At 52.1% G+C, this 24,689-nt stretch overlaps 2 protein-coding genes and 1 non-coding gene across 6 annotated transcripts; 2 read left to right on the forward strand and 1 right to left on the reverse strand.

Annotated features, from left to right (window-relative positions):
- The first annotated feature begins 35 nt into the window (after window positions 1–35).
- Window positions 36–8,941, forward strand: Zyx (zyxin). Of its 4 annotated transcripts, none has more exons than XM_085683527.2 (10): window positions 36–174; window positions 311–530; window positions 992–1,194; window positions 1,338–1,430; window positions 1,528–2,022; window positions 6,376–6,496; window positions 6,621–6,790; window positions 6,886–7,064; window positions 7,883–8,003; window positions 8,416–8,941. In XM_085683527.2, the coding sequence occupies exons 2-10, from the start codon at window positions 323–325 to the stop codon at window positions 8,518–8,520; spliced, it is 1,695 nt and encodes a 564-aa protein (XP_085539653.1). In that variant the 5' UTR covers window positions 36–174; window positions 311–322; the 3' UTR covers window positions 8,521–8,941. The 4 variants fall into 4 exon arrangements, with proteins under 4 accessions (XP_085539653.1, XP_085539654.1, XP_085539655.1 ...); XM_085683528.2 differs by having other exon boundaries at window positions 49–174; window positions 308–530; XM_085683529.2 differs by lacking the exon at window positions 36–174 and having other exon boundaries at window positions 208–530; window positions 8,416–8,550; window positions 8,718–8,941.
- A 92-nt stretch (window positions 8,942–9,033) lies between these two features.
- Epha1 (EPH receptor A1) lies at window positions 9,034–23,822 on the reverse strand. The gene is made up of 18 exons (XM_085683525.2): window positions 23,675–23,822; window positions 22,699–22,766; window positions 18,110–18,391; window positions 16,345–16,747; window positions 15,982–16,137; window positions 15,322–15,666; window positions 15,084–15,211; window positions 14,800–14,950; window positions 14,450–14,546; window positions 14,203–14,261; window positions 13,281–13,406; window positions 12,370–12,555; window positions 12,173–12,234; window positions 11,874–12,080; window positions 11,595–11,744; window positions 11,136–11,329; window positions 9,485–9,640; window positions 9,034–9,394 (listed from the first exon to the last, which is right to left on the reverse strand). The coding sequence occupies exons 1-18, from the start codon at window positions 23,754–23,756 to the stop codon at window positions 9,316–9,318; spliced, it is 2,931 nt and encodes a 976-aa protein (XP_085539651.2). The 5' UTR covers window positions 23,757–23,822; the 3' UTR covers window positions 9,034–9,315.
- Window positions 20,726–20,827, forward strand: LOC146889648 (U6 spliceosomal RNA). The gene has a single exon (XR_015000012.2). It is a non-coding gene; the product is annotated as a U6 spliceosomal RNA (small nuclear RNA).
- Window positions 23,823–24,689: the final 867 nt, after the last annotated feature.

The raw sequence follows: 24,689 nt of genomic DNA on the forward strand, positions 1-24,689 counted from the left end.
TCCGGGCCGCTCCTTGTATGGTCTGGGCGCCTCTCTCTCCCCGCCCCCTCCCTCCCTTCCCTTGCTCGTCGTCCCTCCCCGCCTGGCTAGAGGCTGCTTGGGACCGGGACGCGGAGTCCGCGGACTCGGCGCCGAGCGGTCATCCGAGACGCGGCGCTCACGCTCCTGCCCGCGGTGAGGCGCGGGGAGCAGCTCCACCGCCCCAGGAAGGGGACTCAGGGAGGCGCGGGTGGGGTCACCGAGGGGAGCTTGGACCAAGGAGTGTCAGCCCGGCAGGGCGCTGCGTAACCTGACGACCCACCCCCAGCAGCCCGGCCTGGCCATGGCGGCCCCCCGCCCGCCTCCCGCGATCTCCGTGTCCGTCTCGGCCCCGGCGTTTTATGCCCCGCAGAAGAAGTTCGCCCCGGTCGTGGCACCGAAGCCCAAAGTGAATCCTTTCCGGCCTGGGGACAGCGAGCCTCCTGTGGCAGCCGGGGCCCAGCGAGCACAGATGGGCCGGGTGGGCGAGATCCCCCCGCCGCCCCCAGAAGGTATGTGGCAGGTCTTGGGACTCCCGATCCCTCTCGAGCGCCAGGTCGGGGTCGGAGGTTTGGGAACTTTGGGGGTGTCTGGAAAGGTTGTTGCGAAGGGGGCTGGGCGCAGCCACCCTGTCCTGAGCAGATGTTCTTACCTCATCTTGGAACTCCTGGCTAGAAGCCAGGACCCTTGGGACTGTTCCAAGTCTCCCGCCTGGGGGTGGGAGGCGGGAATGTGGGCCAGGAATCTTCCCCTTTGGATCCGTTCTCTGAAGTGTAACGGGAGCTGCATGGTTCTTCAGCCGATCCCCGGCCTTTCTCGACCTGCTTCTCTCAGGGCGTCCTGAGCCCCTCGTTATGATCCGCACACTCCCTGGGATGCAGAAAAGAGTTTTTGGATTAGGGGGTTAGAACTGTGCTGAGCAGAGGAGGAAAGAGGGCCGGTACTGATAGCCTTCTCTCTCCTTCCTACCTAGACTTTCCTTTGCCCCCTCCTCCCCCTATTGGGGAGGGCGACGACTCGGAGGGTGCCCTGGGTGGTGCATTCCCACCTCCGCCTCCCCCGATGATCGAGGAACCATTCCCCCCTGCTCCTCTGGAGGAGGACATCTTCCCCTCCCCGCCACCTCCACTGGTGGAGGAGGGAGGGCCTGAGGCTCCCACCCAGGTCCCATCGCAGGTAGGGTGGTCTTGGAGGGCAGCTTTAGGTGAAGTGGGGTGGGGTACACCTCTGTGTTGTGGAGAGGAGTCTTTTCTCTCCCCCGATGGGCTTGGGATGACAAGGGAAGACTGGGATGGGTGCTCTGACCCCTGACCCTCCAGCCCAGGGAGAAAGTGAGCAGTATTGACCTGGAGATCGACTCTCTGTCCTCACTGCTGGATGACATGACCAAGAACGACCCCTTCAAAGCCCGGGTAAGGGGCAGGATAGTAGAAAAGCCGGGGATCCCCGAAGGAGAGGAGGGGGTGACCGCCCTCTCTAAGTGCATCCCCCCTCTGCTTTCCTTTGCAGGTGTCATCTGGATATGTACCCCCACCAGTTGCCACTCCATTCATTCCCAAGCCTAGTACTAAGCCTGTCCCTGGGGGCACAGCACCCTTGCCTCCTTGGAAGACCCCTTCTAGCTCCCAGCCACCACCCCAGCCGCAGGCCAAGCCTCAGGTCCAGCTCCACGTCCAGACTCAGGCCAAGCCCCAGGTCCAGCCCCAGCCTGTGTCCTCTTCTAATGCACAACCCCGAGGTCCCCTTTCTCAGGCTCCAACTCCAGCTCCTAAGTTTGCTCCAGTGGCTCCCAAATTTACACCCGTGGCCTCCAAGTTCAGCCCTGGTGCCCCAAGTGCACCTGGGCCACAGCCCAATCAAAAATCGGTGCCCCTGGAAGCTCCCTCTTCTGTGGGCAGAGGGTCCCCCCAGCCCCCAAGCTTCACCTATGCTCAGCAGAAAGAGAAGCCCCTAGTTCAAGAGAAGCAGCACCCAGTGCCTCCACCAGCTCAAAACCAAAACCAGGTGAGGAAGCCGCAGCCGAAACCAGGGGCTGGAGTGGGACACAGAATAAAGGGTGGGTGGGGTAAGGGTGGCAAAGAGGATTAGGGGAGCCCGAGTGGGTGTGGCAGTGGGAGAAGTGTGGGGTTCTCTGGTGGGGCAGAGAAGGTTCTTCTGGAGGAAGCCTGGTACTAGCTGGGGCCTGGGTCAGTAGGCAGAGCAGCAGGGACTTAAATTAAGTAGAGACAGCATTCACTTGTACCTCTGCCCCAGAATGAGAAGGGGACCGTGAGATCTCTAGCCCAACCTTAGTTTTTCCCATTCTTGGGCCTTGACTTCATCCCTGGGCTCCTGACTTTTCTGAGCCCTTTCGTCGCCCGAGGGCACATCTAGAGATTAAGAGTGTAGTCAGCACCAGTACACACCTGTGGGCCAGTGTCAGCTGACTGCCAGGTACTGTGTTCTGTACTCAGGAAGCTGGGACGGGGCAGGAGAGATCTATCAAACCGGTTCAGCTTTCCAAAGTCATGGGTCTGGGGTAGGATTTCTGTCCTGTTTCTCACAAGCTGAGCTGTTAGACCCTAGTCAACTTGGGTGAACTTTGAGCCTCCCCCCCTTTTTGTTTTACCCTGTCTGAAATAACCACCGACCCCAAACAGTGGTGGTGAAGAGCAAGTGAGCTTATCTTCTCAGTCTAGCACATAAACGCTCAAAATAGAAATAGGCGGCACAGTTGTCTGTTGGTTCAAGGGAAGAGATCTTCTGAGTTGAAGGGACCTGGTGGTCATCTGACCGATTCCTGTAAATGCCTGTGTGTCTTCAGACAGCGTAGGAAGAAGTGTTGTTGAGTTCCTGTAGCTCAGAATCTGCGAGTTACAGGGATTTGAAACTAGGAACCGACGTGGGGAACTGGCAAGTTAGGAACAGCTTTGTGAGGTTGGTCTGCCTTCAAGTATTTAAGGACTTAAGAAACCAGAAAGGATCAGGCATGGGACTTAGGTAGGAATAGCCTGTGCAAAACTCAAGGGTATGAACACACGGGGGAGATGGGGGATCGGGAGGGCTGGAGAACAGAAAGCAGAAGGAGGTTCCTATGGGAAAACCTTGGAGCTGTACTTGAGATTGGTGGGGCAGAGGTACTCGGTAAAGAAATCTCCAACAGGGAGCTTGTGCATGCTAGAGCATCACTGTTGAGTGTGTGGTTCGGCCAGGAGGAAGGCTGGAAGTGTTCTATAGTAATTCCAGCCGAGATGCATAATAGAGGTAGAGAGGTCTGTGACCCAGGTGAGTTCACTCCCGGGCCACAGCAGCATTGGTTGCACTGGGAAATAAGACCCGCGGATGAGAGCTGTTCCAAAGGAGGAAAGAGGCCACTGATTAGCAACAGGGGTAGGAGGCTTAGAGCCCGGGGAATGTCGGGGAATGACGATGGTGTTACAGACAAAATAGAGAAGTGGCCGAAGGGGAAATGGTATGAACGGGAAGAGGAGGGTCCAGCTGTCAGTGTGTTGAGCAACAGGCTTCAGGCGCGCTTGCCTTCAGCTGCAACTGTCATTCAGCTACTGTGGGACTGTAATGTGGGGCCAGGCCTCCAGCCAAAGGTGTGCTCGCCATACATACCAGGAGTAACTGACAAGTCCTTCAGGAACTCCACAGCAGGAAGTGAAATGCCTCAGGAACCTTGGGTCGTGCAGAGAGAGAGAGTGGAGGACAATCCCAGGATGGGGTCCTTAGAGGTTCATGAGAGGTGACCTTGGGGCTCTTTGTGGAGCCGAGGGAATAGGACTCAGATAAGCAGACACTTGACTTTTAGGACTTCCTAGATGGCCTTGGGGCTGTTTGTGCTCTGTGAGTGAGCGGTTGGTGGAAACATGGAAGTTGGTAATGTAGCTTGTTCTCAAAGTTTGGCAGTGAAGCTGGGTATGGCGGCCTGTAAGTCAGAGCATATGGGAAGTTGAGGCAGGAGGATTGTTATGAGTTCATGACAGACTATAGAGTCTCTCTCTCTCTCTCTCTCTCTGTGGTATGTTTTGTGTGTGTGTGTGGGGGGGTTTAGGAGCTTCAAGTTAGGGGAGGAGAGTCCAGGTATTCAGGTATGTCTTTCAAGCAAAAGGCAGAAGCCAGCAGGGAAGAAATCCTGCGAGCAGCGGTTGACCTCAGAGGTACCGGAGGGAGCAAGGACAGGGTGACACACAGTGTTTGGTTGGAAAGAAAGAAGGATGAGGGAACTTAAACTGGCTAGCTGCCAGGCATTTAAGGGGTGAGGTCATCCGTGAGCATGAGGGAGGGGGCCGAGCTGTTGGGGGCTCAGGGAGATGGAAAAGGTTTGGAACAGCTGCGGTGGGGAAAGGCAACTGGGAATCTGGCAGAGCCAAATACCAGCCCAAGAAGCTGGGGCTGGCGAGTTGGAGGGTGTGGCAGGTGCTGCAGTGTTTTGGGAGCTCTGCGGCGTTTTTGTTTTTTTGGCGTCTCCACCTACTTTCTGCAGTGTGGAGGCGGAAACAGGAAACAGGCAGTGCTGTGACCCAGGGTTAGAGATTGGGCCAGATAGCCTAGTGTGGTCGAAGAGGCTTTTGTAGAAAGGGCTAGGACGAGAAGCCAGTCTAGGGACTTGATTGACAAGGCACAAGGTCAGGTTGAAGCCTGGGACACCCAGTCCCTTCTGCTAGGCAGTTAGTAGTATGGGTGATGAATATGGGTGATGGATATGGGTGATGGAAGGAGACGGGGGACTAGTTGGAGGGGATCTTGAGAGCAAAGTGCTGGTAAATACTCGGTCTGAGCTCCCCTGAGGGGAAGATACTGAAGAAGAGACTTTGGAGGCCACAGGCGTTGATCAGTGACATTGCTGCTGGCGGGCAGAGGAGGCAGCAGCTGATAGCGCCCTGCAGGAAGGACACAGGCACCCACAGGGAGGAGTGCGGTGGAATAGTTTATCCTTCCCAAGATGGCAACAGCCATTTATAGTAGCATTTACTAGAGAGCAAGGAGAAGCCGATTCCATTTCCCTGCCCTCAGAGTGCAGGGAAGGATGCCTTGGAAGGGGACAAAGGTGAAGCCTCCATTCGGGGACCCCTGTTAGTTAAGAATAGGCGACTCCAGGAGTCAATGTTAAGGAACGGGGTGGAGGCCAGGGGGAGTGTGACTTTCGTGCTTTTCCTTGAGACAGCATGGTAAGTGGAGCTCTGAGTACAGTTCTGGTAGAGGAGGACATGGTGAGGGGCTCCAGGGGCTGGGAGGGTGAAGGAATCAGCAGGTGGCAGGGTCACAGTGTGCTGGGTGAGTCCTGCAATAGACCACACCCATGCAGAGTTCTTGAGGGAATGTCTCAGGGCCACAGTGGTGCAGGTCAGAAAGCCCCTGCTCAAGGCTGCAGGTTTCTGAAGCACTTTGTCCCCTGTGCAAGGACATCCTTCCCCTCACCAGTTTTTAACCCTCAAGATCCACTACCTAGGAGGAATGGGCTGGCCTAGGAACTGGCCTTTGACTCTGTCCTGAAGACCTGCTGGGCAAGGTCTGGGACCGGGTAGACTACAAAACCCTCATGTAGTCCCTCACTTGGGACAGAACCCAGGGTATCTGAAAAGCTGAGGGCGGGCTCCCGCTTTTGAGGGCTTAAGCTATGCTCCCAGCTTCATTGCATCCTCATGCTGACTGGCTACTCAGCGGCAAATTGGATGGGTAGGCGTGTGTGTGCGCATGTGTGCGCACATAGTATGGTCCACGCTTGTCTGGGGTGTGGGAGATGCTGTCTGTGCATGCTCTGTGAAGTTGGTGTGTGTCCTGCTGTGTCTGGTGCTTCAGTGCCTTGAGCAACTGTAAGCAAGGTTCCCATTGCTTAGTTGTTCTGGTCTGTCTGGATGCCTGGGGTTACAAGGGTTTCGGCTGCATGGCTGAAGATGTCCCGCTGTAGAAGATACAGGCTAAGGTCAGCCCTGCCCTTATGTTTGTATGTGTGGTGCTAGGGGTCAGGACACATATGTAAACACAGGAGCATTAGAGAGGAGCTTGCAGGGAAGGGGATGGAAACCTAAGTCTCAATCTAAAAGGGGTCGGCTGGCTGAGAGGATTTACAGAATGTGAAAAAAAGCACTGGTTTTCTTTCTTTCTTTTTTTTTCAAAAAAAACTTTTTATTTAATACTTTTTAAATAAAAGAATACCAATCCAAATTCCCACTCCCTCCCTTCCTTCCACTCCGCTCTCACTCCCTCCACAGACTCTCCCACCCCAGCCCCCTCCAATCCTAAGAGAGGGCAATGCACCCTGCCCTGTGGAAAGTGCAAGGCCTTCCCTACTACTATATCTAGGTAAGGCAAGGTATACATCCAAAGAGAATAGGTTCCCAGGAAGCCAGTACAAAGCATTGGGGTTTTTAGGTGCGCTCTCCTGGCGGCCCAGGACCCTTGACCCTCAAGGAGGTGGAGGAGTTGGAGCAGCTGACCCAGCAGCTGATGCAGGACATGGAGCACCCTCAGCGGCAGAGTGTGGCAGCGAATGGTGAGTCTGCCACCCCTTCTTGGGCACACCGCCCCTGCTGGTCTCTTGACTGGGCGGGAACTTCCAAGAGCTCTTGGGATCTTCTGTCCTTTTTACCGAGGTGAAATTTTTTTAATCTTCCCAGAGACCTGTGGCCGATGCAGTCAGCCGCTGCCCCGCGCACAGCCTGCAGTTCGTGCCCTGGGACAGCTCTTCCACATCACCTGCTTCACTTGCCGGCAGTGTCAGCAGCAGCTGCAGGGAGGGCAGTTCTACAGTCTGGAAGGGGCACCCTATTGCGAGGGCTGCTACACCGTAAGTCTGGGCTGGGGCTTCTGGCTGAGTCTTGGAAGGTGCGCCTCGGCCTTGGGTACGCTGGCGCCCTCATGACCTGCTCTGTTCTTTCTCAGGAGACCCTGGAGAAGTGCAACACCTGTGGGCAGCCTATCACTGACCGCATGCTGAGGGCCACTGGCAAAGCCTACCACCCACAGTGCTTCACCTGTGTGGTCTGTGCCTGTCCCCTGGAGGGCACCTCCTTCATTGTGGGCGAAAACAACCAGCCCCACTGTGTCCCTGACTATCACAAGTGAGGACCTATCCTTCCTTCCTTCCTTCTTTCCTTCCTTCCTTCCTTTCTTTCTTTCTTTTCTGTTGATCTGTGTTGTGTTTGGTAACCAGGCTGCCACCTGGCTTCAGGTCAGAGACAGACCATAGATCTTGCTTTCTGGCCACAGTTGTGGCCGTAGGCTTCTTCTCCGTTAGCTTTGGCTCCCTTGGGCTTCTTGGGGTGTGCCTTTGTTCAGCAGTTGGTCCTAGAATAGCTATGTTCACATTTAGGCTGGGTTCTTAATGTTCCTCCAGAGCTTGGATGCTTGGAGTACTGACTTCTCCCTAGAGCAATAACAGTTCTGGGCTGGAAGGCAAAGTATCAACATGTAGCTATAGGATGGGAAGATTGAAGTCTCCCCACTGTGGACAGTTTGCCTGGGAGATACATTTGCAGGATTTTGTGTGGGTAACTAGGATTCCTGGCCCCTCTGCTTTCTCTAAAGCCAGGCTGGAGGTATGCACATGCAGAAGGAGGTGTCTTCTGCCCTCCTTTGGGGTTCCTGCCAAGCTGTATTATGGGTGGGGCACGGGTGTGGAATCAAACACCTGTGACAGAGGTGTGGGAGATAAGAGGCTGTGTGAGTGGAGAGGTAGCAAATTCTCTTGATAAGGGCCTGCTGTGTTGTGCGCCCCTTGGTCCTTTGACCTTTCTCATGAACTTGCTCCACCTGGATATGTGGAACATGACCCTGTGGCCACACAATCTGTTCCTCCTTACCCTGTGCCCTCGTAGGGGCTGAAGCCCGAGGTGCCTGGATCCACTGAACCCTCTGGGCCTGCTTTCTGACCCTCTAGGCAGTATGCTCCAAGGTGCTCTGTCTGCTCCGAGCCCATCATGCCTGAGCCTGGCCGCGATGAGACCGTGCGAGTAGTCGCTCTGGACAAGAACTTTCACATGAAGTGTTACAAGTGTGAGGTCAGTTTCCCTCCTGTCTTGCAGAGGTCGCTTTGAGCCTTGGGAAAACTAAGGGACTTTCCGACGGGAGGGAGAAGAGTGGTGGGTTTGCCTGTTGGTGTGCACATGTGTATGGGTGGGCTGGGGGTGTCGGGAGGTTGTAGTAGTGAGAAGCAGTCAGAATGGAGTTGAGATAGGATGGGATAGTCTCCAAACCTGTAGTGGAATGGCAGCGGGTAGGTTCTGGGAACTGCCTAGTCCCACCTTTCCGGCAGGAAAGGCCTGGTAAGGAGCAGGGAAGGTAACGAGGTCAGAATGTCAATCCCAAACCTACGGAACACTTGGACTTCCTACTTCAGGTGGAGGTGGAGTGTAATAGGGTGCAGAAGGAATCTTCCTTGCCAGTGTCCCTCTTACCCTTCCTCCTTTCCAGGACTGTGGGAAGCCCCTGTCCATCGAGGCAGATGACAACGGCTGTTTCCCTCTGGATGGCCATGTCCTTTGTCGGAAGTGCCACACTGCTCGAGCCCAGACCTGAGTGGAGGGTGGGCCTCCTTCCAGACCACAGGTCCATTCCCCACTGCGGGCCACCCACACTGAGACCAATCCTTGCCTCTGCCCTCCCTGCATTCCAAACCCCTCCCCAGTATCTCAAGCGCCCTGACCCAGGGCCTCAGCATGACCTAGAGGTGCTGAGGCCCCAGCCCTGGGCTCCACCTCTTGCCTCTCTTGCAGGGATTGCCCAGTCCTCCTGAGGTCCCCAACCCAAGGGTCGGTCACCTATAGTGCCGCTGCTTTCACTGCTGCACCCAGGCCCTTGGCTGGCCTGAGCAGCCTATGCAATGTGCTTGCTGAGGGTGGGAGAAGCCCTAACACTCCAGGAGCCTGGACACACCCACCTTGCCCTGTGCTGCTAGGTTGTGGCCACAGCGAAAATTATAAAACCTCATTTTCCAGAATTGCTAGTACTTGCTTCTTTGATCACACTTCATTTCCTGGGGTTGAAATGAGGGACTCAGGAGGGGGCAGGGGGAGAGATCACGGGTAGGGATGAAAACTCAACTCTTGTTTATTTACAAAAATAGATAATGCATATATAAGTATATATATTAAACCCTTCCCCAGCACCCACCCACCCACAATCCCCTTCACTTGTACCTCCCACCTCCCTTTTATAAACAAAGGCTCCTTCCTCCACAGGCAAGAGTTCTGATTGAATGGGCAGGAGCAGCACCAGTAACCTACATGTTGTAGGCTGAGGAAAGGCTCAGGGAGTGACCCTGTCTTTGCTCATGGAGGGGGTAGAGGGAAGAAGCATCTTTTCGGGGGCCACTCAGTCCTTAAATCCTTGAATACTGCAGAGAATGCGTTTCTGGTGGCCCGGCAGTGTGATTCCCATCTGCGTCAGGTCCCTATGGAAGAAGGAAGGGAGGCCTTGAGTCTAGAGGCTCAGACCCCAGGCGCCCTCCCCTGCCCAGGCGGCCTGGCCCCAGACTCCTTACTCAGCCGTCAGCTCCAGCACACACTCCATGGTGTCCAGGCCAGCCGAGCGGAAGTGCAGGATGTAGCGCTTCATGCGAATGGACTCGAGCCACTCAGAGACACTCCGGTAAGGGATCCCATCAGAGCCACTCAGGCTGGGCAGGCGGAGGGTCACCCTGTGGGATTCGAAGTTATGCTTGTCCTCCTGGAGTCCAGGAGCTGGTTGGCCTGGGCCATCACACTGCAGCAAGCACCAAATGTGACGCTTCCATATAGCTCATCTAGGCTGTGCACATAAACTGGCTACTGTCTGAGCCTACTTCCTGACCTGTTTCCTGGTGTGCTCTGCTCACAGCAGTGGGTAAGCGGCTGACTGACTTGTTCCATGGATAAATCTAGAGAATGTGGATGCTATGGGCGTCCCTAGGGAAGAGAATTCCCAGCCCTTTAGACATGAATGCATCCTGACTAAGATAAATCAAAAAAAAAAAAAAAACCAAAAAAACCAAAAACAAAAAACAGAAGAAGGGGCCTGCAGCAAGATGCTTTCTTGCCTTTTCCTAAGATGGCCACCTAGGAGCAGCCCTCACTTGCCACATTCACCCCCCTACTGTTATTATTACGCTGTGATAGCCACAATACAATGAGTGTTCCTGTAGGAAAGCCAGCCAGAGCCAAAAACCATTAGCAAAGTAAATCTGCTGGGGGAAAAAAATATCCAGCATTCCAGAAAGATTAGCACACACGGTCTCCAGCGTCCGAGGGAGTTGTGCTCCAAAAGATAGTCTCGAAAGCTGGAACATGGAAAACAATCTCTCCCAGAAACAAGGTTATATATGGTGGGTTTGATACAGAGGCCAGTACACCAGGCTGTCTTACCCGATAAAGCCTTGCCTGGCTCCCTGACTCGACCCCCTCCTTCCACTTCATTCTCTACATTCTGGCCATGTTTTTGATAAAATACAATTTTGGGAAACTGGTCAACATTTCTTGTTCTCACAAAGTCCTACCTTCTGAGCAGGGCTGGTGCTCTGTACTGATCTCGGCTGCTTCCCCACTCCCAGGGCTGCTGGCTCTGAGCGGGCTGCTGCCATCATTCTGTGCTGTGTGTGATCTGTGTCATTCCTCAGCTGACCAGGTAGTCGGAGATGGACTCAGATTGCCTCCTGTCCCTACCCCAGTCTAGCTGCCTAAGCTCTCAGGAGCAGCAGGTACCAGGCTTCAGCACAAAGCTTGCACCAGTAGGTCCCCCAAGATTTGTCAGATCTGTAAGTCTTTCCTCCATGTGCAAGAATGTATATGTGGGGAAAAGAAAGTATCCCAGGTCTCAAATGGCCACAGGAACACCAGAGGTAGGGTCCCAGTCACAATGGAACACAGTAGGAGGGACAAACAATAGTGACTCTAAAGGTTCAAGGGGAATAGAGTGAGGCTGGTAATCTAGAGCTAACTCTTTTTAAATCATGCTGTTGAAAACTCAGGATAGATGGGATCCTTCTCTGTGAGCCTGGGCTTTCCCAAGGGATGACTGGACTGCATGGACTGGGTGCTGTCTCATATGCCGGATTCTGTCCAGATCTCAGGGCCCAGCACTCAGTGGATAGGACTGAATATCCATTTTTATGTTTCCAGATGTATGCTCCAAATTCCCATCCTTCCGAACATACTTACCTGGGGTCAAAGTTGGCAATGGTCCTTAGGGAATGGGGGTCAGTAAGCAACTGTTCCAGATGTGCCTGCAGCTGGAGGAAGTGGGGCCGACGGGCCCGGTCATAAGCCCAGCAGTTCTTCATGAGTTCATATAGAGGGGCAGGGCAGTCAACAGGAGGTGGCAACCGGTACCCTTCTTCAATGCTTTTCATCACCTGTAGCAGAAGACAGGGAGAGATACTGAAGCAAGAAGCTACATCCACTAGGAAGTCACACAAAAATTATTGAGCTCTAATCTCTAAGCAACCCTGACCAGAGTAGATGTAGTAATGAGTAAAGAAGTAACAGAGAAGGGGCCATAGGAAATAGTGCCCAAAATTGGAGTTGGAAAGAAAGAATTATAGGAAAAGACCATGTTAGGGAATTTAGAAGAGAGAGGAGGTGTGTCAGGGACGACATGGGGAAACAGTCCAGGCTTACCTCCTGATTGTTCATCTCCCCATAAGGCTTGTCACCAAAGCTCAGCACTTCCCACATCACAATCCCAAAGCTCCACACATCGCTGGCTGTGGTGAAGATCCGATGGGCAATCGCTTCTGGGGCTGTCCAACGGATGGGGATCTTTCCTCCCTAAGGAGACATGGCACGGAGGAGTACAAAACTACGTGGAAAGGGGATCGGGTCTCGTGCTTGGGCACGGACCATCAGATCGGTTGTACATGTGAGTGTACAATATGTGAGTGTGGGTGGGGCTCCAACCTGGGTTTCGTAGGTGCCATCAAAGTCATCCAGGAGGCGGGTTAGGCCAAAGTCGGACACTTTGCAGCATAGGTTCTGATTTACCAAGATATTTCTGGCAGCCAGGTCTCTATGGACATAATTGTGGCCACTGAGGTAGTTCATGCCGGATGCTATGCCTAGCAGCATAGCCACTAGCTGGCCAGGAGCCAGCTGATCCTCCCGTTCCTGTAGTAGGGTGAATATATACGTCAGAGGCTGAACAGGCTCCCACAAGGCATGGGGTGACCTCTCCTGAGCTTGTCCTCTGCCTGTCTCACCTTGAGAAAGGCATCCAGGGCTCCATTTTCCATAAACTCTGTGACGATCATGATGGGCTTTCCTGAGATACAGCACATGCATCACACCCAGGCCCAGGTTTCCTTCCTTTGGCATCCCACTCCCCTCCTCCATTGCTTCCACCCCTCATCCCCCTTCCCACACGTTCTACTCCAGTTCCTGGGGATGACTTGCATACTTTTTGTGACGACACCTTCTAGGCGTAGAATGTGAGGGTGGTTGAACTGGCCCATTATAGTGGCTTCTCGAAGGAAATTCCACCACTGGCCATCTGGGGATGTATCTTTCAAGGTCTTAATGGCCACAGTCTTGCAGTCTTGGCTTGGGAATCTCAGGGCTCCCCGATACACTTCCCCAAACTCTCCTAGGTGGATGAAAATAAGGTTGTGGCCTGATGCGATTCAGACAGGGACACCTCTAGTCCTAGTCTCTCCTCACTGGCCATCTGAGGAAGGACAGAGCTGAGGTTGCCCCTTCTAGAGAACCTAACCACTGCAGCTTACCCACCACTGTCTTCCATGGCTAGCATGCTCGGCTTATGTTAAGTAAGCACTCACTAAATGCAGAGGGATGAGCCGTGTTTATGAAGGACAGGCTGGTCCAGGGCTAGGGCCCAAGTCACAGGAGGCCTACCTGTTTCCTGTGAATGAACTCCCTGGACACAGTGCTGGCTCAGCCGCCTCACTGACAAGGACACTGCCAAGCTTTGTTTTCTGTTGAGATCTATTTTCCCTGGTGACCCAGGGGATTGGGGCAGCCCGAGGACACTGGGCTCCTGATGGGATGGAATGCTCACTTAGGGAGGCTCTGACTCTCTCCTACTTTGGGAACCATCTGAGAACAACCTGCACCTTGGCATGGTCACACCGCCAGGGGCAGAGATGATGTGTTTAACGTTCTTTATCGGAAACCCCATAACCACAGAGCAAAGTGCGTAGGAGGCAGAGGCTGCTCCAGGGCATAGCAGTTCAAAGAGGCCACAGGATACAGCAGACATGGACTCATCTGGGACCTCAGGCTTGAAGGAACCTGATGGCAGCCATGTGCTACCACATAGAGGGGACTAGCTGGGGTCACAGCAGGACTTACCTTCCCCTATGACTGTGTCCACAATCAGCCAGGTTGGGTCCAGTTCCTGGGCAAAGTCTAAGGCTCCCTGTGCAGGGTCCTCATAGGCCTGGAGGTCCACATAGGGTTTTAACCACAGCTTGTCCTCTAGGGAGGACGAGAGGGCTCAGCCACTGCAGCATATACTTCAGGAATCAGAGCATGGGGGGCTAGGAAGAAGGGCAGACAGCTAAGCCCGTTCTTGGTACTTCTCTGCTCTCTGAGGTGAGCCTGGCTTTAGCTCGAGTAGACAGAACCTCTGCTCTTTCAGTGAAGCCTCCACATTCCAGCTTTTTCTTGTCTATGCTCTAGGCTACAGTGGTGGCCGGAACTCAGACCCTGGCGTAAATTCTGTCCGGAGTTACCCAATCCTTCCTATGACTTGTGTCCCAGCTTCTGACCCCATGCTGTCCAGAGTCACTTACACCTCATTCACTCCCAGATGGAGCCTCCCTTCAGTGCCAGCTACTCAGATAGACAGCAGGCCTTTCCCTCTTGCAGAGTCACCTAATGAGGTGACAAGCAAGAAGCCCGCATGCCTCAGTGGACTTTAACCCCTTCCTGCCTGGCCTCAGCTCATAGACCTGGCCACCAAGATGAAGAACACCACCCAGAGCCTAAGGTGGCTGCGCACTGATACCAAGAACTAGTAGATAATTGCATTGGGGCTGCTGACAGATATCACAGCAAAGTTAATTAACCAAAATTAATTAGGTGGCAAAATACAAAAGCCCTAGGGAGAATATACCCCTCCCACATTTCCAGAGTTGACCTGGGCATCATGCGCTCTCTCTCTCTCTCTCTCTCTCTCTCTCTCTCTCTCTCTCTTTCTCTCTCTCACACGTACACACACACACACACACACACACACACACACACACACACACACAGACTTCTGCCTCACCTCGATCAACATTGGTGGCACGTTCACGCTGCCTCTGCTGTCTCTGTCGCTGGCCTCTCCTGTGGAGGTAGAACAAATTTTTCAGGGACCCAGGAAAAATCTCAGTGGTCTCTGACTAAATTTGCCACAGACATGAGAGCTGGGTGTGGGGAACATCTGAACTGTGGTCATGTGGGGTACAGGCAGGGCTTCTAACAAGGCAGAGGGACCCCAGAAAAGTGTGTGGGGGGGAGGAAAGAGCCAGCACCTTGAACGGAAGACATAAATCCCAATCAGCAGAGCTATTCCAAGCAGCAACCCAAAGATGATGGCCACGATCTCTCCTCCAGTCAGGCTCCTGGAAACTGGGCATATGAATCAGAAGTCTGGGGGCTCATAGTCCTTAGGAGTGATAGAGGTTAAAAGGTAGGGTCCCGAGTGTATACCCACAGTCAGTTGTCAAGTGGGCATTAGGTCTATGTTTCTCTTTACAGAGATTATGGAGGGGACACATGTGTGCATATATACAGAGAAGAGCAAGGGCCATTAAAAAATATGAGCCGATGTGCCTCCAGGAGATGATAAATGTTTGGGTAAAACAAGAGATAGATAACCTACCTGGTGGACTCGTCCGAAACTCATGGTCAGGAGAGAAAGGGCCAGGGCCCAGTGGGGTGAGTGTTCGCACTCTCACAATGTATGTGGTGTCTGGCTGTAGTTTTGTCAACAACACCCTGGGCTCCAGAACCATCTGGTGCCATTCTTCGTCCTGTGGGTGGGACTTGCATTAATGAGGAGGATGTGTTGAGGCAGCCTTGGTAAAGATAGGCAGGCGTGGCAGGGCCTGGACAAGGTGGGCTGCCACAGTTAGGTCAAAGACCTTTGCAGACGTTTATCCTGACCTGGTTCAGCACATGCAGTTCGTAGCTCAGATTCCCTCCAGGATTTCGGGGTCGGGACCCTGCCCAAGCCAGCTCCAGCTGCCTTGGTTCTTTCTTCACCAGCCTCAGGGACAGGCCAGAGAGTGACTCTAGACAGGGTTGAATTCGGAAAGAAAGTAGGAATAATTTAAGTTGCGTCTCCGCTGCCTCTGGCCCATCACTCATCCCTGTGGTCTGGGGCTGGCTCCAGGCTCCTCACCTGCATGCCCCATGTTGATGCTCAGGGAGGTGCTGCTAGGGCTGGAACTGTCTAGGCCTGACACTCTGTTTTGGGATTTGATGGTAAATGTGTAGTTGGCATAAGACTCAAGGCCTTCAACTTGCACAGTAGATTTGGTGAGTCCTGAAGCCCCTGGGGTGAAGTGCACACCTTTGCCACAGGGTTGGCAGGGACCCCCATCCTGTGCAATGCCTCGACACTGCAAGCACTCCACACTGTATCTGATATCATGGCGTCCCCCTGTATCTCTGGGGGGCTCCCAGCGCAGGGAGAGCTGAGTCCCTGATACAGAGAAGCTCAGATTTTGGGGAGCCGAGGGAGGACCTGTGGGAGAAGAAGAACCATTAAATAGACACCCATTTTGCTTTCATCTTTGCTACCGATCCCTGCTTCTGTCTATCATCCCAATGACTGCTGTTCTCCAAAGCCCTCATGACAGATTTGACTTCTACCAAAGAGGAAGTAGTGTTACCACATCTCTGCATTCGAGAGAGAAAGAGAGAACAGAGAGTAAGGAGGAGCTATAATCAGCACCTGATTCCCTGGGTTTCCACTACTTGGTAAGCTCTGGGAAGTCCTGGCCTCAAAGAGGGCCCAGTAACTGTGGCCACATTGCCAGGCTCTGGCTGCAAGACTTACGTGTACATGCTACTTGGGGGCCCTCCCCAGGGGCTCGGTAATGTCCATTCTCACAGGTACAGACGGTAGCCCCCTCAGACACTGCTGTGCTGTGTTGGGGGCACTTGAGACAATGGGGTGTTTCCATGTCCCTTCGGTAGAAGCCAACAGGGCAGGCTAGAGAGAGAAGCAGAACCATGTTTCTTTGTTGTTTTGCTTTTTATATGACAGACCAACCCTACACACCCTTTACCCCCCTCCCTGAAACTGGAACAACCAAACGGACATGTCATTCAGGTTAACATCATGGAAATGAAGCCCTCTTTCGGCATCTGGAAGGCCCACCCAGGCAGTCTCGGGGCTTCCTGCCACCCCATGTCTTACCAGTGCACCCCACGCTGCCACTGCTTTCCTCATAGCCGGGCTCGCAGTGGCACTGGCCCACAGGCACTAGCCACTCGCCCTCAGGGCTGCAGTGCATCCGTGGTGTACCCGAGGAGCCCGGGCTGATCTGTGCATGGGAGAGGCAGGTTCCAGCCACTTCTACCAACCCTCCAGGTCCAGGGAGAGTGCCAGGGAAGTGGGCCAAGCCGTGCACAGTCTCTGCGCAGCGCTGGTAGAACACTCTTACAGACACCAGGGCCACACAGGAACCTGGGTTGTGAAAAGCTAGGTAGAGGCCACGGTGGGTTAGGCGCCCCAAGGAGCAACGCTCAACGTTCAGCTTCACAGCACCAGATGCCAGGTCTCTGATGGTGAAGCTCTGGTCTGCAGCCACTGTCGTCACCTAGGGGAGAAGAGAGAATGATGGCAAGCCTTTGCTTCAGCCCTTCATAGCAAACAGTATACGGTTTCATATTGGCTGACTACCTCTAATGCATAAGTCCACCTAAAGTACTTTCAAGCCTGCCAATGCCTACAGCATGCTACAAATGGAAATGTCTATATATGATCTCATATGATGGAACACAACAATAATGCAATCATACTATAAGTTGTATAAAAATACTTCAAGCTACATGTATAAGGCATATATAAAACATAAATGAAATTTATAATTAGAATTGGGGATGTGGGATTTCCCTCTGTATGCTGTGAATACGATTGGTTAATTAACAAAGAAAAATGGCTTGGCCTGTTAGGGTAGTGTAGAGCTAGGTGGGCAAAACTAGACTGAATGCTGGGAGAAAGGAGGCAGAGTCAAGGAGAAGTCATGGAGCTGCAGCCAGAGACAGACATGTCAAAACTTTGCCAGTCAGCCACTCATCCCTAATGTCTACATAAATATTCAAAGTCTGAACCCTAAAACACTGCAGACCCTAAGCATTATGGATAAGCAACGCCCAATTTACATAACCATGCTGGAAGAGCTTGATTTGCCAGGGCCCAGGGTAACCATTTTGTAGACATGCTGTTTAGCCCAGGCCATAATCCTGGGAGACAAGATGCCTTACCATCTTACTTAACAGAAGAAGAAACTAAGGCTACGACAATCAGTCCTTCTACAATGACACGATGGAGCTAGGACTGGATTCCAGGCAGTGGAATGCTACCAACCATAACATTTTCCACTACTGGGAGGTGTTCCTGAGCCTGGTGCCAACGAGGTGATCAGTTACAGAGTGTGTCATAACTAATTTATCACCAATAACAAACTTTACAACCTTCGCTCTTGGGAAAGAAATGAGAGCACATCCGACGTAAGCTCGGACTGTTTTGTTTTCTCGCATGCTTCCACGCTTCGAAAGAATGTCGCGGTACTGGTGATTGGCAGCCAGGAGCTGTCCTGTGTCGTTCCAGCACTATTCTTGGGGGCATGTTACACATGAACATGATGGGCACTGAGGTAAAATGTCTGAAAACCCCCACACTATACTTCCCCTTTCAACCATAGCATCATGCTACTTCAATGGATGCAAGAAACAAGGCTATTATATGATGAGGTAACCAATGTTCAGAGAGGCTAAGCGATGCTCTTAAAGTCAAAACACAGCCTGTGGCACTCAGCCTTTCTGGTATGCTGTCCTGCATTCTTTCCCTTATTCTACATCCACACGTGCCCTGTTTCTCCTTGTCTGAGCTGGATCATGGGGAGGATCGCAGTAAGGATCTACATAAGGGATGGGAAGGCATGAAGGAACGGCAGTACCTTTTGGAACAAAGGCCTTCGGAGCTGAATGCCCACATCCTGGTCGCTTTCCATGTAGAGAAGGTTGAAGGTCTCCTTGCATCCCAGAGGCCCAGCTCCCCCTGGGAAACTCTTACAGTCCCGCACAGTAAACTGCAGCTCTACATGGACACGCGAAGCTTCCTCGCCTCGGTAGATCCAATTGGAGCGAAGCCAGTGGTTAGTGTCCCCACTTTCCTGTACTGGGCAGTCCTGGTACATGTACAGGGGTGTCCCATTCAGCATCTGTTGCACCTCACTCCACTGCAAGAAAAGGATCAGACTCAGTGACCAGAACTGATGAAGAGGGAGTTGGAGTCAGAGCTCCCAGGTCAAGGTGACCTGTCCTGCCTTACTGGACCTCTCAGCCCCAGGAGAGTAGGTAAAGTGTTTTGGGGCAGCTAAGGTAGATCTGGTTGGTCTCTTAATTTCGTCTGCTTTAAATAAAAGAGTATAACAAAATTTTGACCTATTTAATCAGCAGAATTGTCAGGTACCGCCAAAGACAAAGCTCATTCAAAATCCACCTGCCTGTTTGTTCAGAGCCTTATTTTTCTAATAGTAAAAAGCCCCTCTGCCCTTGGAGGACAGGGACAAGCACAGAGCTGCCTACACTATTCCTTCTAGTTGGAGCCATCACCAACATCTCAACAGCGAGCCGGACTCCCAGGCACTGTCTAGTCTGTCTCTTGACTTCTTCTTATTATTTTTTTTAACATTGAAAGAATTTCTAAATTTAGTGATCATAATGGCTGGCACCACTCTAGCTCCCCACAGGCCACTGATCCAGGCCCAGTATGGAGTAGCTTGCTCAGTATCTGAGGGACTTCCTTAGATATTAAGAGACACAGTTGGGATATGAAGCCAGGCACTTCAGGTTCAGAAATTATACTCTTAATCTTCGCCTTTCTGCTTATGTGGATAGGCTAGGAATGGACTAACAAGGGTGAGGTCTCCCCAATCCTTCCACCTTTATTCTGAGAGGTAGCCTTTCTTAATGGCTTGAAACCAAGCTTTCTAGACCAATTTCAGAACCTCCCGAGAAACTGTCTAAAGGGTTCTGTGTTTTTATGCCAGGGCTATTCTGCAACTTCCTCTGCTGTAACAAATGATGCCTACAGAACACATACAAATCTGTCTCTCGTTGCAATACATAAACAGCACCCCCTCATATGGATACACCATAACTGTTCAATCATCCACCTATTCTTGGGTCATTATTTAGTTTCTAAGATTTTTATTTGTTTGTTTTTGTGTTAGGGAAGCAGACTGATGATTGTAAGATTTCTATAGAATTGCTGAATCCATAGATAGATCACGAATTTTATAAGCTGCTACATTGGCCTCCACAGGCTTTATCAGTTTTACATTCCCATGAAAAGGGCAAGAGAGTTCATTTTCTAAAAAGCTCCTCAGAAGGGATACTAATGTTCTTTTCATCTTTTGCCAATCCTATGGTTAAAGCAATTTAGCCTCTCCAGTCACATTTTTCTTTGAAGGGGAAGGTTGCATGCTTCTCTTTTGTTCATTGGCTATTAGTATTTTTATTAAACTTGGCTATTATTCACTTGGGTGAGCTTTTTAAAAAATGCATTATAGATACTAATTATTTGCTTGGTATGTGTGTTTCTAATATTTTCAACCATACCACATTTCTGTTAATGGCACCATTTATGTGAAAACAGTTTCCATTTTTCCATGATACCGTCATGAGTTTTGAATTGTGTGTTATGCCTGAGAGCATACATTTCTTTTTATCTTTTTGCCTTGAAATTTTGGTAGGTTTTGTTTGTTTGTTTGTTTGTTTTAAACTTCGATCTCACCAGAATTTATTTTTGTATCTGCTCAGAGGACATGGAGATGTGTTTTCCCTTTCACTCTGTTATAAAAATTACAGATATTCAGTTGTCATTACGGTACAAATCAATACTTTTGGGGACCGGTGCACATCCCAAAATATACTTATTTGGCCATTGAGATGATTACTGGGGGAAAAAAAACCTATACAGGATTAGCTCATACAAGCTGCCCTTTGGTAGAGGACATTTACATCTTTGGAGGGGATTTACATTGTAAGCAACCAGTACCAGGAAGAAGGCTGCTCACAGGTCTTTTACCCCAGAGACTTTTAAATGGACACAGCAGGACTCCTTTGTTCATTCCACACTTGGGCCTGTCACTGCCTCCCACCCCCACTCCTTTCCAAAGCTCAGGACGCCACACAAGCCTTTAACCCTCTGAACTTTCCTGGAACTTCATCCTGTGTGAACGAAGGTAATTAAAACAGTGTTTCTCCAGTTCATTCATCATGTGTTGTCACTTCGACAGGCTCACTTAGAGGAAGGGTAGGACCCATTTCTGCCCCCAGCAATACTTTCCACACTGACTTAGAATGTCATGGTCATCCACATGAAAATATTGGACGGACATGTGGAATTGTGTTTGGACTCTCTGTTCCGTCCTTGGCATCACTCCGGGCTTTAATTACTCTTGATGCTCTGATTATAGGCTGGTGGGACAGATATCGTACTTCATCAGTAACATTCTTTCTCTTAAATATTTCCTCGGCCAGATGTAGTTAAGAAAGAAACATACAGGGCTCACTTTGGCAGGGCATACACGAAAATCGGAATGATACAGAGAAGATTAACATGGCCCCTGCGCAAGCAAGAAGGAAGCATACACACATCACAAACCATTCCACTGATATTTTGGATGCCATCCCATAATCTGATGGAGAAGAGACTGGGGCTCTAGGAAAGTTCATCTTGAGGTTTTATTCCACCCCAGTGAGTGGGCTCTCACGACAAGGAACAAAAAGTTTCACTAATTAAGAATTGGTAGGGTGGGGGGCTGGAGAGATGGCTCAGAGGTTAAGAGCATTGCCTGCTCTTCCAAAGGTCCTGAGTTCAATTCCCAGCAACCACATGGTGGCTCACAACCATCTGTAATGAGATCTGGTGCCCTCTTCTGGCCTGCAGGCACACATGCAGACAGAATATTGTATACATAATAAATAAATAAATAAATATTAAAAAAAAAAAGAATTGGTAGGGTGGGGCTAGCTTGGAGCACACAGTTTTGCATTATGTCAGAGTTCAAAGATCAAGAGGCGTGTCCAAAGGCTATAAATCTGGGGTGAAAGGGTACCTGGGGCCTGTACTGCGGAGGAGCTCTGCTGAGGAGCCCAGGGCACAGGCATAGGGCACAGGCAGGTGGATGGGGTGGTCATGGTCATGTGTGGCAGATCTGTAACCAGACTGCAAAGGCTGCAGCTGGAGCCTAGGGAAACAGATGTTCCCAGCCACAACTGCCCCTTTCAGTTTCAGCAGTGACAGACAGGGGACAGCTACCATCTCAGACAACACTGAGGATCCTTTCATTCGACACGCAGGAGCTGCTGGTTGTAACTTGGGTGTATTCTGGGAGTCTGGTTCTGTGCATTTACTCGGTTTTAGAAAGGGGCCCTGCTTCCACTGGGGCTCAATTGGGGAAGAGTTATTTGGGTGGGGCTGGTGGAGCATAAGGAAGGGCCAGTGGGAGCCAGCAGATGGTCCTGCTGCCTTCCTTGTGGGTGATTAGCTGGTTTATGAGACGAGGCACCTATTAGAGTTGGCCTAATCCAGGATTTTCCAAACGGCCCCTCCTGCAGGATACATTATGGTTTAGTCTATTAGCTCTAATTATAGGCCACTCTGTGGAAGAGCTCAAAGGGGAGCCTCGAACCTCCAGTCCAAGAGAGAAAGAAAGCAATAGCCCTAATCCCAGAAACAGCAGCAGCACATGCCTTAGGTGCTGGAGTAAGGGGGGTGGGGGATCCAGAGCCTACACCCAGGACCAGTAAGTCAGCCTCCAACCCCAGAGGTATTGCCATGTGGCTCTAAGACCAGCTCTACTGGGTTGCAGCAAGGGTGTCTCTGGACTTCAGGCCTGAATACATTCTTTATAACGACACACTAAAAATCCACCTCTGCTCACTTAGGTCCACCTAAGGGACTTGGAACTGGAGGTGTTTTCGGAGCCTGCTTGGGAGGGTTGGGGAACAAGCCGAGTGTTCAGAGGCCTTGGAGGGGGGCAGCTTTTAAGTTTGAGGGAGCCAAAGGACCTTTGAAGAGGTTGGTGTAAGTTTTGGCTCCCCTCTTCAGGAAAAAAAAGAAAAAAAAATCCATACATCATTTAAACTTTTATGGAGCTCCCTAATGTTCTGAAACCCATCCACGTAACTCCAGTGCATCCAACAGGGGCTGAGACTTGGGATGATTCCCAGGTGTCTCTGCCCTCATCCAGCTGACAGCCTTCCTTAGCATAGGCTTGCTCTCACTAGGGGCTCTGAGCTCACCGCCCCCCCCCCCCCCATGTTAGGAGGGTGAGGCCGTGGAGTTAGTCCCAGGGGAGTGAAGTTTGACACCCCCTACAAGTGCCATTCAGGAGGCTCTGACTCAGCTTCCCCTCCCCCACCGGAGGAGACACTTCCAGTTTTTCCTGCTCTTTTCTGTTCCTCCACCCACCTCTCCACCCCATTTCCCACTGGCCTTCAGACTTGAACTTTCCCAGGTCCTTCAGACACTTACCCCATCCTCCGGGGGATCAGGAAGCCAGCCCAACTCTCCTTGTGCCTTGCTTGTATCCATCAGGGTGACTGAATGGGGGAGAAAACGAGGGTGTCACCAAAGAGGGAGGAGGGGCCCTACTACCTACATTGGGTATTCCGGGCCTCCCCAGCCCGAGGCTGCCACATCTGCTAATACAGAGGAAGCAAAGGGGTCCAGGAATGAGGAGTGAAGTGCTCCCATCTCAGAGTGTGATGGGGGCAAGGAAGAGTGGGGCAAGGGTTGGGGGCCGGCGCTCGAGTCAGGACAGCAAGCGAGCATTGGAAGAGCAACATCAGACACTGCACCAGAGGGGTCCGGGAGGGATGCCACGGGCGGACGACGGGGATGATAAGCCTTTGTAGTCCTGAGTGGGACCCTGGCAGCGGGCTCCTGGTGGAGTTTTCTTCTGCTGTCAATGGTGGGTGCTCTAGTAGGTGAGGGTATAGGAGGTGGGGCTCTAGGCTCAGCTTCGATTTTGGGAAGTGGGAGGGGCACAGTCAGAGAGGGTTTGCAAAACTTTAAGCGTAAGGTTGGACCTCTACACCTGGGAGCCCCCGAAGTCCTAATCCTTCCACAGCGTCGGTCTATCTGAGGTCTGGTTAGGCAGGCAAAAGGAGGCTTTCCACCTCGGACTTCTGAACGCTGCAAACTCAGTAGTGGGCACATGGAGGGTCCCATGATGCTGCAGTGGGAGTGCAGCTTCCTGGCTGTGGTCAGGAGCTCCCTCTCCACCCACGAAACAGTGCTGGCCAGCAGAGGGTAGGGGTGACTGATCCCATGGGCAGGAGTCTGGGGTTAAAGATCAGGGATTGGCCGAGCCAATCGATCTCCCCGCTACTGGGGCGAAGCCAGGGAGAAAGAGTGGGGCGCGGAGAGGAGGGCCTCCTCAGGAATGCCGGCACTTGCAAGCTGCTGCCCGCCAGCCGGGAAAGGGAAATGGGGGGAGGGTCTGTACCTTCCTCGGCGCGCGCTCCCGGGGGCAGCGGGGCGCAGAGCAGCAACAGCAGCGCGAGCCCCAGGGGCCAGCGCCGCTCCATGGCGCCGGCCGGGACCTGGGACCTCGGCCCCGACGGCTGGGCCAGGTCGCGAGGCTCCGGGCAAGCCAGGCGGGCCAAGCGGGGGTGGGGGCGGTGCCAGCACGGGGGCGGGGCCTCGACCTCACCTGGTTCACCTTCTTAAAGGGACAGTAGGGCAGGAAGGAAACTTGTTAGACAGGTAATAAACTTTAAGACCTGGAGGCGTCTTGGTCGGAATGAGACTGAGGGCGCCGCCTAGTGGGAGTTGCTAGGAACTGACTAGACATTCTTAAGTGTACCCTAAACCCACCCAAGTCTTGATCTATCCTTTTAATTCGGCTTGACTTGAAAGAGATGTCTGTATTTATTTCTTTTCCTTCCGGCAGACTCTAGACATGTCGTGGGAAAGCTAGGAGTGGGAAACACTCCTTCATTCTTTTCGGCTTAGATGACGACCATGCAAATTGGTACAATACTTAGCAAAGCAAAGTCTTGGAGGAGTCTTCAGAGGGAAGCTGGTGTGACCAGGATGTTAGGTGGCAGAGATTGAGAAAGGCTCGCAGGCAGGGCGCCTCAAGGTGTGCTCAGGGAGTGGCGCATGGACCAGTTTGACTGCTGGGGTACAGCATTTGTCTTGGGAGCCAGGGCAGAAAGACAGGTGCAGAGCAGAGCCAGGAAGGTCTTGGTAAACACGCGGAGGAGTTTGAACCTTACCATGCACCCACAGAGGGGACTGGAGGACCTGGGGAGCATTCCAATATAGTTTTGGAGAAGAATGGAGCTTGATGCTTACCTTAATACTTATCTTAATGGTAGCAGTTCTGGGCTCTCCTTTTTTTTTTTTTTTTTTTTTTTTTTTTGGAGGGGGACTGCCTCCTATCCTACTTAATAGACGTCTGTCAGCCTTCGCTATGTATGTGCTTTAAACTCAGGGACAGTAGCATAGTCCTGATG

The sequence above is a fragment of the Myodes glareolus genome, chromosome 25, assembly GCF_982192425.1.
Source record: "Myodes glareolus chromosome 25, mMyoGla1.1, whole genome shotgun sequence".
NCBI lineage: Eukaryota > Metazoa > Chordata > Mammalia > Rodentia > Cricetidae > Myodes > Myodes glareolus.

Excerpts from the sequence above, each read along its gene's own strand:
- Epha1 (XM_085683525.2), bottom strand. The coding sequence starts at position 23,756 with ATGGAGCGGCGCTGGCCCCTGGGGCTCGCGCTGCTGTTGCTGCTCTGC. Across the intron at positions 15,667-15,981 it reads CCCCCAAGTAGCATGTACAC|GTCCTCCCTCGGCTCCCCAA; the intron begins GTAAGTCTTGCA and ends CTTCTCCCACAG. Across the intron at positions 12,556-13,280 it reads GGACACAGTCATAGGGGAAG|GAGAGTTTGGGGAAGTGTAT; the intron begins GTAAGTCCTGCT and ends TCATCCACCTAG.
- Zyx (XM_085683527.2), top strand. The coding sequence starts at position 323 with ATGGCGGCCCCCCGCCCGCCTCCCGCGATCTCCGTGTCCGTCTCGGCC. Across the intron at positions 2,023-6,375 it reads CAGCTCAAAACCAAAACCAG|GTGCGCTCTCCTGGCGGCCC; the intron begins GTGAGGAAGCCG and ends TGGGGTTTTTAG. Across the intron at positions 6,791-6,885 it reads ATTGCGAGGGCTGCTACACC|GAGACCCTGGAGAAGTGCAA; the intron begins GTAAGTCTGGGC and ends GTTCTTTCTCAG.